The sequence below is a fragment of the Pagrus pagrus genome, assembly GCF_965226575.1.
Source record: "Pagrus pagrus genome assembly, chromosome: 10".
Taxonomy (NCBI): Eukaryota; Metazoa; Chordata; class Actinopteri; order Spariformes; family Sparidae; genus Pagrus; species Pagrus pagrus.
Window position 1 is genome coordinate 25533080 of NC_140194.1, and position 14362 is coordinate 25547441.

General features: G+C 40.6%; 1 protein-coding gene across 1 annotated transcript in view; it reads right to left on the minus strand.

Annotated features, from left to right (window-relative positions):
• Positions 1-237: 237 nt before the first annotated feature.
• Positions 238-14362, minus strand: part of cdh13 (cadherin 13, H-cadherin (heart)) — a 398586-nt gene continuing 384461 nt past the window's right edge. The window contains exon 14 of the mRNA XM_084364311.1: positions 238-483. Within this exon, the coding sequence (XP_084220437.1) occupies positions 434-483 (50 nt within the window). The 3' untranslated portion in view covers positions 238-433. The remainder of the gene's footprint in view (positions 484-14362) is intronic.

Sequence of the window (14362 nt, forward strand, 5' to 3'; positions counted from 1 at the left end):
CATAGTCAAGTCAAAATGAAGACAGATTCAGCGACTGCATGGCTTATTTTCAACTAAAACTATTTTCTTAATACAAGAGAAAGTTTCCAAATGAGTTCGTCCAGTCAGGTGCAGCCAGTAAGTGTTTGCGTGGCTGTCGGATGGTGCAGAATGTTTTGGTCAAGCGTGCACAGTTGGGAAATGTTCTGTGCCCTCGCGTCCAAAAACGCCTCTGTGGACACGTAAAATGATGGAGTGAAATAAATAAATAAATTAAAAAAACAGATGAACAACAAGCAAGACTTGAATTGATTTAATTTTAATTAACAGGACTCGGAAAAAAGTTCAAATTCAGTTTAATTAGTCAGAAGGAGGTTATGTGTGAGTGTGGCAGGCAACTGAATGACTGGCAGGCAGTGGGCTGAGCTGAGCTGCTGGCTGGAGAATGGACTGACTAGGTTCTGAGCGAGGCAGGCAGATGGAGATCACAGGGAGGTTGTGAACCTGAAACACAGAGAAACAAGATTAATCAAACGCTCAAAACAATAATATCACAGAACTAGAGTTAAGCTGGCATTAGTATCACACTGGCAAAACTGAATGATCTGTTGATGAGTAGCTGAGGGTGGAACGTGTCAGCTGAACAGCAGGAAGTCGGGAGCAGAGGAACAACACGGCCACCCCACAGACTCATACACACAAACAGAAACAGACAGGGGAGCACAAGAGACAAATAATAATAGTAATGATAATAATTAGTCAGCAGAGGTCATACAGGAAATGTTCTCCGTCAGTGGGGGAAAAAACATTAAAAAAGGACAAACATAGTAAAAGCTGTCTTTCTGATTAAACCTTCTCAAAGCTTCATGTCTCTCCACACAGAGTTTTTACTCCCAACCAAAACAATTAGTGGATTACAGGGTCGTGATGTCAGCTGAATGGAGCCACAATGGCCGCAAATTTTTGGGGATGCCTAACTCTCTAATCACCTTCGAAACAGAAGCAGCGTCAATACATCTGCACAGGAAACAACACAGCAGCAGTGCTTTTGCACGTCCGTCAAAAAAAATCAAAAGAGTGCCTACTGTGCAATGAGCATTGTGCATTTTTCTGACAAACACACACACACACACAAAAGAAAAACACTTGTTTTTCCTGATCTGTACTATCAACATGTTGATGATTTCCTGCTTTCCATTAAAATTCAAAACAACTGAAAAATGCCTCTCAGGGATAAACTCATTTGAGGAAGAACTGGCAATTTATTCAGCTGTGGCATAACAGCATATGGAATATATCTTTTCAGCAGATCATACCAGCAATACTTGAGGATTTATGATTTTTAGTGGCATTAATATTTTGCAGTAGCTGTTGAACTGGAGGAGGGGAGACAGACTGAGATAGCGTGGAAGCTAAAAAAGAGTAGAGAAGAGGGTGGAGGTGGAAGACAGCAGGGGATGAATAAGGATGATAAAGGACTAGGACCTGGGCAAAGTTTATCCCCAGGGCTTGTACTGTGGCTCTGTTCCTCTAGTTTGAAGGCCCCTTTAGGAGGTTAGGGTCAGGCAGCAACCCAAATCGATGGGCCGAGAAGGGACCGAGAGGCTCCATGCTAATACCTGCTCCGTGATAATACCGCCTGCTGAATCCCTGCTGGATAACGCCATCCATCACCCTGCTGTTGCCACCAGCACAGACAGAGGAGGAGGAATAGAGAGACACAGTATTGTTCAGATAGATAGATGGCTGAGGAATGCTTTTGCGTCTTTGCTGTATGTCCCTGAGCTGATTTTAATAAACGTGGTAATAGGGCAGCAGGAAGTCCCTGCACGGTGTCTCTGGCCCTTCAGACAGGGAGATAAATGGCAGGTCTCGCAGGTCTAGAGGGACAGAAAGATGTTAATCCATATATTACATATTACTAGCTCCAGTCTCAGTGTCACAGCGCGGATACATCATAGAAGATATTGATTAGCCCTGTCTTGGCAAGGGCTTCTAAATGAGATATTTCATCCTCGTGAGGGAAACCCACTGTACACCGTACACTTTCTAATCAAAGGCCTACCGCCTGGGCGTTTTTCAAGTTTGATTCACTTTCATGAAAGGTTAGTTTTTCTGTGAATGTTAAAGGTGCACTGTGCAGTTTGCGGGGAAGACACTTTTTTCTGCCTCAACCAAGTGAATAAACAAACTTTCTTCATTGATGACTGATAAAACTGAATAAACGAACTGACTTACGTAATTCTGAGTTTGAATTTCTTCTCCAAAACTAAATAGTGCCCCTTTAAGCTGCCGAGTACGTGTTGTACTACTTGGTTATGGTCAGGAAAACAACATGGTTTGGCTCAAAATACCTCATTTGGTCGCCACAAACACGGCTGGAAAGTGTCCCAAGATCTCCTTCAAAACACCTGCTTCTGACGCCACAAATGCAGCTGAGCTGGCCCGACTTCCTGTGAGAAATATCTGGTCATAGTGGAACGGCTGTATTGAGCAGCTGGGAGATAAGGTGTGCTGTCTCCCAGACAAGCAAGGTCACATTCTTGTTCCTCTGGTATCTAACTTTCACTATATCTCATACAAGAGACGTACTCGCTCCACGATAGACTGAACTCCATATTCTCTCATCAATTACAACGTGACCTAGGTAAGCACGTTTCCACAGAGTATTCTGTAGCGGGTTAAACAGTCACAGACCGGAAAGTGTCCGGCAGAACTGGCATGGCATTACACTGTGATACAACACGTACTGTTGAGCCTGTTCACCTCGATCGAGCTTCATTAAATAATTCAGAGTAAGATATCACGTCTCCTGAATTTCTTGTAGCTGGGTTGATGAGATGAACGTATTGTACATAGCCGATGCCTGGTACAAACTTGGATGTACAATACCTGTGGTTTGCAGAAACTTTAACTGCTAACATTTTATCCTGGCGACTTGGCTGCTGAAATTATACTCCATCTCCAGAGGAGAGTAAATCCTTTGTAAGAGGCTCACGGTGGAAACACTACACTCTGCCCTCACACATCTTAGAGGCATTGAGCTATTCACACCTCTGGTACAACCTTTTAAATGATTCTGTGACTACAGAGGCAGAAACACATAACACTGAAAGTATTGTGATATTCATATTGAGTTGGTCTTTTCACCCTTTATTCTACTGTCCACAGAAGAGGTTATGTGTTAGCAACTCTTAACTTGAACAAGGAGACTTTCCCTTACAGTAACACATTAGTTATTCAATGCATCTATTTTTATAAGTTGCACCACAACTTCTGGGTCAAGCTCTTTGCTTTGTTCCACTAGAGATAAGAGTGTGCAGTGGGTTTCAGTATATCGGCAGTCACTATCTCCCCGACGTGCAGTGCTTTAACTGTTGCCTCTCTTATCAGCAGTGTCCTCCTTCGCCAGATACACGGAGCATTTAAACCGACCCAACGCGGCAGTCTCATTGCTCTCTCCCTCAATCTCCATCTTTCTTCCCTCTCTTCTTAGAAATGGGTCATTTAAGGTGAGAACTCCTCCATTCACTCCTCCATGTCTAATGAAATAGACATGGAGGAGTTTTTTATTCTACTCTCTATGCTCTATGTAACGTAGTGTTAAAGGTGTCAGTGTGATAAGATAAATGTAGTGTGGGCTATCTGTGGAGGCCAGCAGGAGGAGTGAGGGAGAAAGGCTATAAAGGCAAACATTCATTCTCATTAGCTCCCAGCTGAATCACTTAGCCAGTTGACTTCCTGTGTCTCCCAACTGCACTGCTAATCACTGAGCTGCCCTTCGGCCATCTTAAAGGCCACTGAAGATGTCAGGCTTTTCTCCTTTTCTTCCTTCGCTGCTCCAGCATTCTCATAAATGGGGAGCTCGTATATTCTTCTGTTTTTGTTTCCCGAGACAAGTGTAGCAACGCCAAACCTTCATCCTTGAGCCACGATTGTCCACCCCATTGTGACAAATGTGTTTATGGAAATGCTGAACGAGAGGGGATTGAAAAGAAAGAGGGATGATGCAGTGGCTGGAGTGGATCTGGACTTAACTATGATGCTGCATTCACTGTGTGAAAGACACTGTAGAACCAGTTAGGGGAAATATTTGATCATGACAAATGAGCTGGTTTCACATGTGTAGTTTGGTTCATTTGGTCCTGTGTAAGAAGAGAAATAGACAATTATTGATGCATTTTATTTCTAGTCTGGCTGATGTTCATACTGACTTTGTATTGTTTTGTTTTACAAACCAGCCCAGAGACCACCGGTCATGCTGCACTGAACCTGATGTTTATATTTATGTTCTCTGGTTTTGCAAGAAATGAAATGAAAGGATTTTTTTATCTTTACACTTTTAATGAGGAACAGACAAAATACACACAGTAGGAGTCAAACAATACACAGCCCTGTTTTGAACTCCTTTTTAGTTTCTGATTGATCAGAGGAAGACCCCACACTGACATACTGATGCCTGGTTCTTATACTAACAAACCACAAAAAAAAATTCTGCTTGGAAAATCCACCTTTTCCGGTGATCTCGGCCCAGTAGATGGTCCCCTTTAAGTCACACTCGCAGCTGAGGTAAGCACCCTTCATAAAGGTGTAGAGCAGCAGCAAGCTGCCTGGTACGAAACAGGGATTGCTGTACCTTTTCGTGACCGTGGTTTCCATGGCGTCTTTTGGAAGCAGTATTTCTGTTTTGCATTCATCTTCTCATTTTTCACTCTAATGTTTAGAAGCTGCTTGGTTTTTGCAACTTAGTTGGTTACTGTAATTATGTCATTTTTTGGGTTACTGTATTTTTTCAAGTCTGTAATTTTACTCATACTTACGTTTGCATTACACCATGTAATCTATTTAGTTACTTTTAAAATCATAATTGAGTACTGAGTACAATTTGAATGAATATCTAAACCTGTCATCGGCTATCTGATCACAAACGGGAGAGGTGACAATAAGAGAAACCCCTTTGATTGAATGCCTGTTATTGATAGTCCATTAAACATCAACTGATAAAAAGTTAGTAATTCTTTTAATACTGTACTTAAGTATTATTTTAATACCAGCAGTTTTACTTGTTATTAAGTAATATTTCAGTAATGTAACTGTATTCCTACTTGCATCTGTATGACAGTATTAAATGTCCGTTGATCACAGCAATAAACAAACATGGTGTCTGTGGAGGGATGTGTACTACCTGCGTACAGACACGTTCAACTAGAGTTTCATCAATGCTGAGCCTTGGTTGAGTGGCAGTGAACCCAGACAAAATGGTCAGCTTTCTCTTGTTGTTTCATGCTGTAGCAGCTTCCTCTTGTGTTGCGTTACAATTTTCAGGTGATACTCCAGACACAAATGTCTGCATCACCTTTGTGACACTGCAAAGAAACGGAATGGAAGTGGGTGCTGAGAGGGCGTAGGTGGTAGATTGAGAAATGCCTGATCAGTCAGGAAAATCCACAAGAGCTTTCACCACAAACAACTTAGGTGTGAGAGGACTCTTAATGGCACAGTGTACAGTACAATATTTGACAATCTTGGACCTCAAACTCAATCTAAAATGTTTTTTTTTTTTTCCAAGTTTGGTCTTGAAGAACTTGACTGGCCAGCATGAGTATTGACCTGAAGCCAGTCCAACATTGCCAACTGTAAGTAGCACAACACAATCACCCAATGCCACTAAATGTGGCTGAATGGGAGCAAACCATTAATGCAGACTGTTTTGGATTGGGGAGTCATAAATGAGGTTGATGTTAATACACAATTAACATATCTTTGTTTCAATGTCCACATACTTTTGGCCACTGTTTAGCAGGATGAGCTCCTCACGCTCTCAGTCCCTCCACAGCTGTGGATCTGTTTACCAAGAAAAACATCTGATTGTTTTCTCGAATTTCTCCCGGGGCAGAGACAATGCCAATGAAACACATACAGTACCAGACACACTTTAGTCACAGACACACTAATTATAGGGAATCAGTAAGGGGTAATGTTTTGTTTCAAATCAGTGGTGGGCTTTAGGCTGGTAGATTAATTAGTCAAAGATTATTCACGTGGGCCCAGATACTGTAGATCGTCTGACTTTGCTTCTTTCTTGTGTCCTAATGAAGGAAGCCAATACCATTATAACAGTTTTGGTTTGGCAAAAGGTCTGTGTGGTTATCAGAGGAGTTTTTAATGTTGGTAATGGGCTGAAGGGGCCAAATGCCAGAGATAATCCAATGGTAATTAAATGAACCGCTGCCAGCAAGAAAAAAAAACAAACAAACCGTGAGAATGAATGAGCTGGAGGGTTATTCTAGAATAAGTGTAAATGTGATCCTGTGATCCATAGTTGATTTTTCTCCATGTCATGAGGACAGTGATCTGTCATCTGGCAAGATCAATACACAGCAGGGATACAGTTAATCAGAAGACACCCACACATTTGTATGCAAAGCACACAGACAGACAGACAGACAGACAGACAGACAGACAGACAGACACACACACACACACACACACACACACACACACACACAATTAGAATATGCCATAAAATTACATTTAAGCAATTATGCAGACTTGAAACACCGGATCTTATCTGACACCCTAGCTGGGCAGGAATGAAAGAGAAAATGTTTAATTCACTCGCGATGTATCAACATTAACCTGCCAAAATGTGTAAATGTTAACACCTGGAGTAGCTTTAATGTTCAGGAAAAAGTGCTGCAATTTCAAAATTTGACACATTTCAAGAGCTGTGTGACTAAGGTATATGTTTGATCCCCAGTCACAGCCAGTGTGTCATGAATAGCTGGTCCTGATAATTGCAGGGTATAAATATCTGTCCATCAAATAACCAGTTAAGCAATGTGAAAAATGTCTGTATTACTTTATGCTAATCACATAAGGTTGACAACCAAAGGACCCTCTGGTGTACATTAATTTTTCACCTGCACTGAATGTGTGACACGGTCTACAAAGTAAAATAAAGTTATTTTTTTCCGTGTGTGTGATTGAGAGCTGGGCTTTGTGCCCACAGATGCTGATGATTTAAGTTATTTACTGGCTAATTATGATATAATTTAAAGGGTCCACTCACGCAGGTATGCCTGCCTGTTTGTTTTATTGCACCCGTTATGATAGGAGAGTTACTGCGTGATCATTCCTATTAGTTCGCTCTGGTGACCTCATGTAATTCCAGAGCAGCTTCACCAGATACAGCGGGTACAGACATAATTAGTCAGAATAACTGAAAGCACTTGTGCAGGTTCACAAGGTCGTTAGTAATTACAAAGGCACCTTAAAACAATGTCGAGTCACTGACATTATCTCTCACGTTTGCCACAGAATGGCCTTGTAAAGTCGGTGTAGTAAATGTGTACATTGTGTACAAGACATCAACCATCAAGAGCATTCATAGACGTTTTATTCACGTGACGGCCATTTCCCTCTGAAGTTCAAATGTTGCACAGCTGTGTTTCACGTAAACAAGGAAGTGACAAATTATTATCATTTCACTGCTTCCTGATTGATCAGTACCTGAAAAGACAATGGATCCCTCAATCGGGAGGGACACTGGGCGATATTTTTAAGGTAAAACAACATGTTTGATGCACGATTTCAGTTGCTGATCAATGAGAAAGCGGTGAAATGATGAGAATTTGTCAGATTCCCTATGTTTATGTTATGACTTGCCACCTGGAACACAAGCTGTAAGCTACATCATTTGAATTGTCTACCCTGAGCGTAATGTCAAGAGAAAAGCTGTGTGAATATGGTCTATTGAGTCATTTTAGCTCTCTATTGGTCTCCACAAACTTCTTGAATATGTTTAGCTGCTAAAATATTCCACTATATTCACCAGCTAGTCACTAAATGTTTCAAGTTGTGACAAGTTTCTTTTTGCTGCACAGTTCTACATTACAAACAACTCAATCAACTGACTTGAAATCTTTTTCAGTGATGTTTTTAGTCGTCAGAAGCATCTTGTGAGCAGATTTGCAAACCTTATATCTGCAGCTGTTTTGTCAATGGTGTCGGGACCTCGGAAATGTGAAGGAAAAGCTGCAAAATGAATACAGTCTTTTATCTATTTCTTTAGAGCCTTTGAGAATCATCTAGCTGCAGTTGTCAAGTCTGACCCCGACAAACTCTGTCATAAGAACATCGATGTGCTGAGCCTGGGATGACTTTCTCAAAGCCCAGAAGAACTTCTTCAAGGCAACTGCATTTTCAGTCCACAGCTGTGTCTGCTCATTAATGTACAAGCCCCCACACATTCACACTGTCCTTTTTTTTTTTTTTTTTGTTAAAGGATGCTTGTAAGAATACAGACCTGTAGTTGGTTTGGGTTGATGACAGTAGCGTAGAAATTTCCTGAATTATGTCGTTAACAACCTTTACAGCCAAAGAGCATTTCTTGATACAACATCCTTCATCCGAGTTTTATTTTGCCGGTCTAATTTTTCTGCACTATATAAGAAGTTCTTTCATATGGCATCCCTATTTGTCAAGTAGCAAGAGAAACTCTGAAAAGTTTCCATGGTCTTTGCTGTTATCCTCCAGAGTGCAGCTGCCTCAGACTGCATCCCTCTGTAGCTGTAATTCCTCTCTTGCCAATGAAATTGATGACATCAACAGCATGTTCCAACACCTGTTGTATCTTCTGTACTTGATCTCAGTGGACTGATATCTGAGAACCATGCTCTGACATAAACATCATGGTTCCACTGTGCGTGTACAAAAAATGTAGTGTATTTAAGGTTCATATTGAAAACTTTTTGGAAAAAGGTCCAAAATGATTTTGTTTATATCTGTTTAAGAATCCTACTTACTCGTTCTTCTCTCGAACGACAGCTGTGTTGTGACATGAGCGCAATGGAAGATGGAAGACCACAGGTGGATGAATGTTATCAATAACACCTTTAAGTAAATAATAACTTAGTTAATGAAGGTCAGCAGTCGCTAAGTTGCCATATTTAAACTACAGTGTACTATAGCATCAAGAACCTGTGATACATGTTATAAATTAGGTAGATCACAAGAAAAAATGAACCATTAAGGGATCTTGGCAAAGTAAATGTGTCCTTGATGACATATTACTGAGAATAAGGTTATGCCGGGGGCCATAAATTTAATTTCCGGTTAATAAAAATCTTCTCTACAGCCAAATCTCTTCGACTGCAGGGTCAGACACCTGTCATCCTGACAGAAATCTAACACACAGTAACACTTAGTTGACGACAAAATAACCAGTGGTCACAAGAATTCACATTTAATACAGGTTCAGCTCAACATCAGCACATGTGGATGAATGGACGGATTGTGTGACAGACATCTAACTGCCTCCTGAGTCTAACATAAGAGCGGGACACATACACAGAAAGTGACACAAACCAGCTGCAAACAGCCTCATTATTTTTTTATATTTTGCCTCTTGGTTGTTTTGTATTTCTTTATGCTCATTTTGCATGAATTTGTAATTTGTACATTTTGTGTTATAGTCCCTTTATGCTGCATAAGAGTGCTGTTTAGGTGGAGTGCTGAGGATGAGTTCACAGCAAAGCACAGTAAAGAAGCTGTTCTGTAGTCTGGTGGTACGGCAGCAGATACATCTGTATCCTCTGCCAGATGGCAGCAGGGTGACCAGACTGTGGCTGGGTTGGGTGTTGTCTTTTAGTATCCTTTGGGCTCTGTGAGGACAAGCACTGGACACAGCTTAGAATAGTAACAGCAGGCCAAGCACACATAACACCTGGCTGTAACATGCTACCGGTTCACCATCTGTCGAAATGGGCTGACCTGGCTTTTAATCAAAAACTTTGTTAAGGCAGAGCAGCTGGAGGACACCAGCGGGAAAACCAGAGGACTTTCCCCACAAAATATAATCCAGGAGAAGTTGGAGAAGTTTCTGTCAATGCCTCTGTATATTCTGTGGATAAAATGTGTCAGTATTGGAAGCCATTGTATCTCACTGTTCGGTAGGAAAGCAAATTGGATGTGTGAAGCTCAATGGGTATTTTCTTTCAGCTCCATCATTAACAAAAACTCTCAGACTCCTATTTATACTTGACACAGACTGAAGAGAGGAGTGTGGTTTGGGTCAATAATGTAAACAAAGCGTGAGAGTTAAATATGTTTAATTACTACGAGTAGACAGCAATTAAAAATCTGAAACGCAAGACTTCAACTCTCTCAATGTGACCTTGATGAAGTCTGCGTTGGTGCTGGCATATGCTGCGCTGGATTTTGACTTTTATTCCACAGTCCGTTAAAAAGAAGAAAGGCTTAATATTTTCTTTAAGCTCTTTTGCAATTTGCGTTCAGCACATTGCCAAGGAATCAAGGAATTATCTCTTTTTTTGTTCTCTTGTTTTTGTGTTGCTTTTCTTATTTATCTCTCATGTTCCTTCAGGGAGGACAGCAAAGTGCGTGCAATGAAGGCTTCACATACAGAGCCAAGCAAAATATGACAATAACTCTGTATAATACGATAAGTAGCTTAGCTAACCACTTCGCTGACACACAACCTCTAAACTGGTCTCCCAAATTCTCAGCCTCAGACTCCAGGGCTTCTTGTGTCAAATCAAATTCAGGCATTAACAGGCAGAGGTTTGATGTTAGAGCCCCAAGGTGATGCAAGATTGGGTTTGAAAAATTGTTGCAATTAGTGTGTGCAAAGTATGTTCACCAATTGGTAGGCAGTGTTTGTCTTCAGTAATTCAGTACAGTGCCGGATTTAATACACTGGGGCTGTCTTCAGTATTAGCCTATGTGATCCACTGAATGTACACTTCACCGCATCAGACTGACAACTGCACTAGCTAATCAACTAAAGGGTCTGTGTGAGTGTGGGTGTAGGAAACAGAACATGAATTCTGAACCATGAAGCTGAGTTAGGTTAATTAATGTGAAGGTGCTACGGAGTGGTTCTGACGTAGTTTATCAATCACTATATGTCACAATGAGCTACCTGCTACAAGCTATTCTACCGATAATGAGTGCTTGCACATAGCCAACACAGTGTTGGCTGACAGCCCTGTACAAGATCAAGGTCGTAATGAGCACGAGTGACCTGAGAAAGATTTGAAGAGAAGAATTCTATGGTCACATTTGATTGCTTGGAGTTTGATTGGATTACACAAACAGAGTTAGACTGATTAGAACAGATAGCGATGCTCAGATAAAGAGCAGTTGCATGGAGGGAGTTAAAGCTGCACCAATTAATATTATTATATTAAAGGTGCAATATGTGGGAATTGGGCACCATCGAATTCATACTCAAAACAAATAGGGGGTATCACTAGAGTAACAGCTAACTGCTACCAACTGTAGCAGCTGTTAGCCTTATAGCACAGCTAGCACAGGAGCTTTGGACCGGGATTCTAACTTCAGTAGATATCTCTGCTACACAACATGTCCTAAGGTCAAAACTGTTATTTTTTCATGCTCTGTTGATAATTGTGGTTATATTGTGAAGGTTTTCAACTAAAAGTGTTAGATGCTGCACCCTTCATCAAATGTGAAATGGGTCAGCTGTAGTAACAAACCCACAATTCCCCTCAAAATCACTTTGCACACATTGAGAAAGCAATTATCAGCAAATCAGCCAGATTTTGCCCTCAGGACATGGTGGGAACAAAACAGAAATAAAATTAGAGTGAATATTGTACTTAAGAGTCATCAGGAGGCCAGAAAAAAAACTTGCTCTGGGTCTGCTGGATGTGTAATTATGTGACTGTTCGCTATCATTTCCTATAACAACCTCAGTAAAAGCTAAATAATAAGTTAACATCGTGTTTACAGTTTGTTCTGCTGCTTTTACGTGGCCAAGAATAAAAATGAACCAATAAATGCAGCTTTAAAGAGACAAGCATAAACTGGCAAGGTTTTTATCTACAGATAAATTCTGATGCTAAAGCAGTGTTATAAAAGAGAGTGAGACATATACTTACATAAAGCATACACGCAGTAGAATACAAATTACATAAATTATGCCTACGACGTGCACTACATTCGAATGCAAAAATAGACAACACAGATTAAAAAAACTGAACTTAACCTCTAACAGCGGTGATTCCATTTCATTTAAGTCGAAATATCACAGAGCAATCACAAGCCATAGGTAGCATTATAATAATGGCATACAAAATGCTGCAAGTTGCAACCCTGTTGTTTTTGAAGCTGCTGATTTGATTGAGGCACTGTGGCTCATTTCTAAATAACTGCTGCAATGTAAGCATTCATTTCCTCCCAGGGAATCCAATCAAGTGGCCAGTGAAGTCAAAAGGAACTGATTGGACCAGGAGCAAAGTGCGAGGCAGAGGACAAAATGTGTGTGAGGTACTGGCTCACTCACCAAAGAGTTTTACTGGCTTCTGGGAAAGTAAACCTGACCATGTCAATGCTGTGGATAATTATTTTAAGAACAGCTGCAGTGTGAATGGGAAGTGTTGTATAATTGTAAACCTTTCCAGGTTCCAATTCCTCTTTGTGTGAGACTTTAAGCTTTTACTCTGGTACCTGTCAGAGAGGAATATTGAATTTATTACATTTTTTCAAAAGTCAATTACGAATGTCAAAACATGTCTCTTCACAAAATGTGGCAGCACTTTTAAAATATACAAAATGCATCCCAATATTTTTATTCCAACAAAAACTATTTTGGCAACATAAGAGTTGTGCATTCATGGTATTCCTCAGAAATGTGAGCCAATGACAATGATAGTATTTATAATAATAATAACAATAATAATAATATTAATAATAATAATAATACTATGGTGAAACAAGATCCCCCCTCCCGAGTACCTGGTCTGCTCTGATTGGTCAGCTCACACACCTGAGCCAGCACCACTTACTGTGTCTCTGGTCGGCTCTGTCGTTTTTTCCAGCTTCCAGTTAGCTTCACTTCTACTGGAATATTGGCCTAAATTGTGCAAATGTTTGACATGGTGAGGAAGTGTGATGTCACAAAGTCACAGAAATAAAGGCGGGACTACGGACGAGGAGTTTCAGGCACTTCAGGAGCAGTGTTTTCTGTAGGAAAGAGGAGCTCCTGTATGCGCAGATAACTTTCAAGCGCTTTTACATGCACATGAACATATGTGTCACACAGAGCGAATAGAAAAAACAAAACCATCAAGCATGATGTAACCATGATGTTCCTCTTTACCCTGTTTTTTCTTGGAATAACCCTAATTTCTATCGCCATGATCTTTCCCTATCTTTAGCCTTAATGTAGAAATGTTGCAAAAATATTGCAGATAGTAAGCGTTTTTAAAATGTTGGCATTGAATGTCATCTGGGGTTTTGCTAAATAGTCCAATATTGATGTTGTCGTCTGGAAATACGGTGGCTTCAACCTGTCAGTCAGTGAGTTTGTAAACAAGACTGTCCTGTCAAATAAAAAAAAAACTACAGCATCAGTCATTTCAGCGAGAGCTCCAAATCGACATACAGCACGTTTATGTTTAAGTGACATCGTCAAGTGACATCACAAATGACGAACAAAAATGGCCTAAGATTCAATTTGGGCTTAGAGAACTTATTATCCATTTCTAAGAAACCAAAAGGATTGCAAACTGGAGAGGCCAGATCCCTTTTAATTGACCTTGTCTCCACAGTTAATAAGCTAAGAGAGTAAAAGATAGACAGCAGCAGCTATTAGTGACACTGTTGGCCACAATTAAACCGACATACAGAGTTCCTCTTTGCTCAATGAAGAAGTCAGGTGTCTGAGTAATCTCTCTTTCACAGGAGGTCATGATGGGCAAATAAAAAAAACCCAAAAAAAACCTTTGTGAGATTTTCTCTCCCTTTATTTCCGTCGGAGCCAATAATCCACAAGTGTAGCGCAAGGACTTTATTTTGTAATATCCTACCATAGTGATTTTGCAGCTAATAAGAGAGGAGATTCATCCCTGTGTGCGGTTAATCTCCGAGCAAATTCCTTTAATTGTAATGCAAATCGACTTTGTTTGTACAAAAATTACTGTCAATCCTCGGTAAATGGCACTAATGCTATTAGATGATCTGCATACTTACAAGCAACGAGCACTGCGGTGAAGATTTAAAAGCCCTACAATTGCCATTTACAATCACTGACAACTCTTCAGCTTTCACAACACGCTTTTCTTTTCATTTTGAAACTGACAGAGCGCTTCTAAACAGTTTCACCTGCACTTTGACAAGCTTTTGTTTTGTCAAATGAATATGAGGCAGCTGCTGCCTAACGTCTTACTGTGACCACCCGAACACCCACAGAGTTGCATCAGTTTAAATCTATCCTAGGAGTGAATGTGCTGAGTACGTCCGCTGCTCCTCATAGTTATCAGGAGGAAAATCACAGGCATCTGACCGCAAAGAGACACAATGAGCACAACGGTGAAAACAAATTGGCACTCTGGGG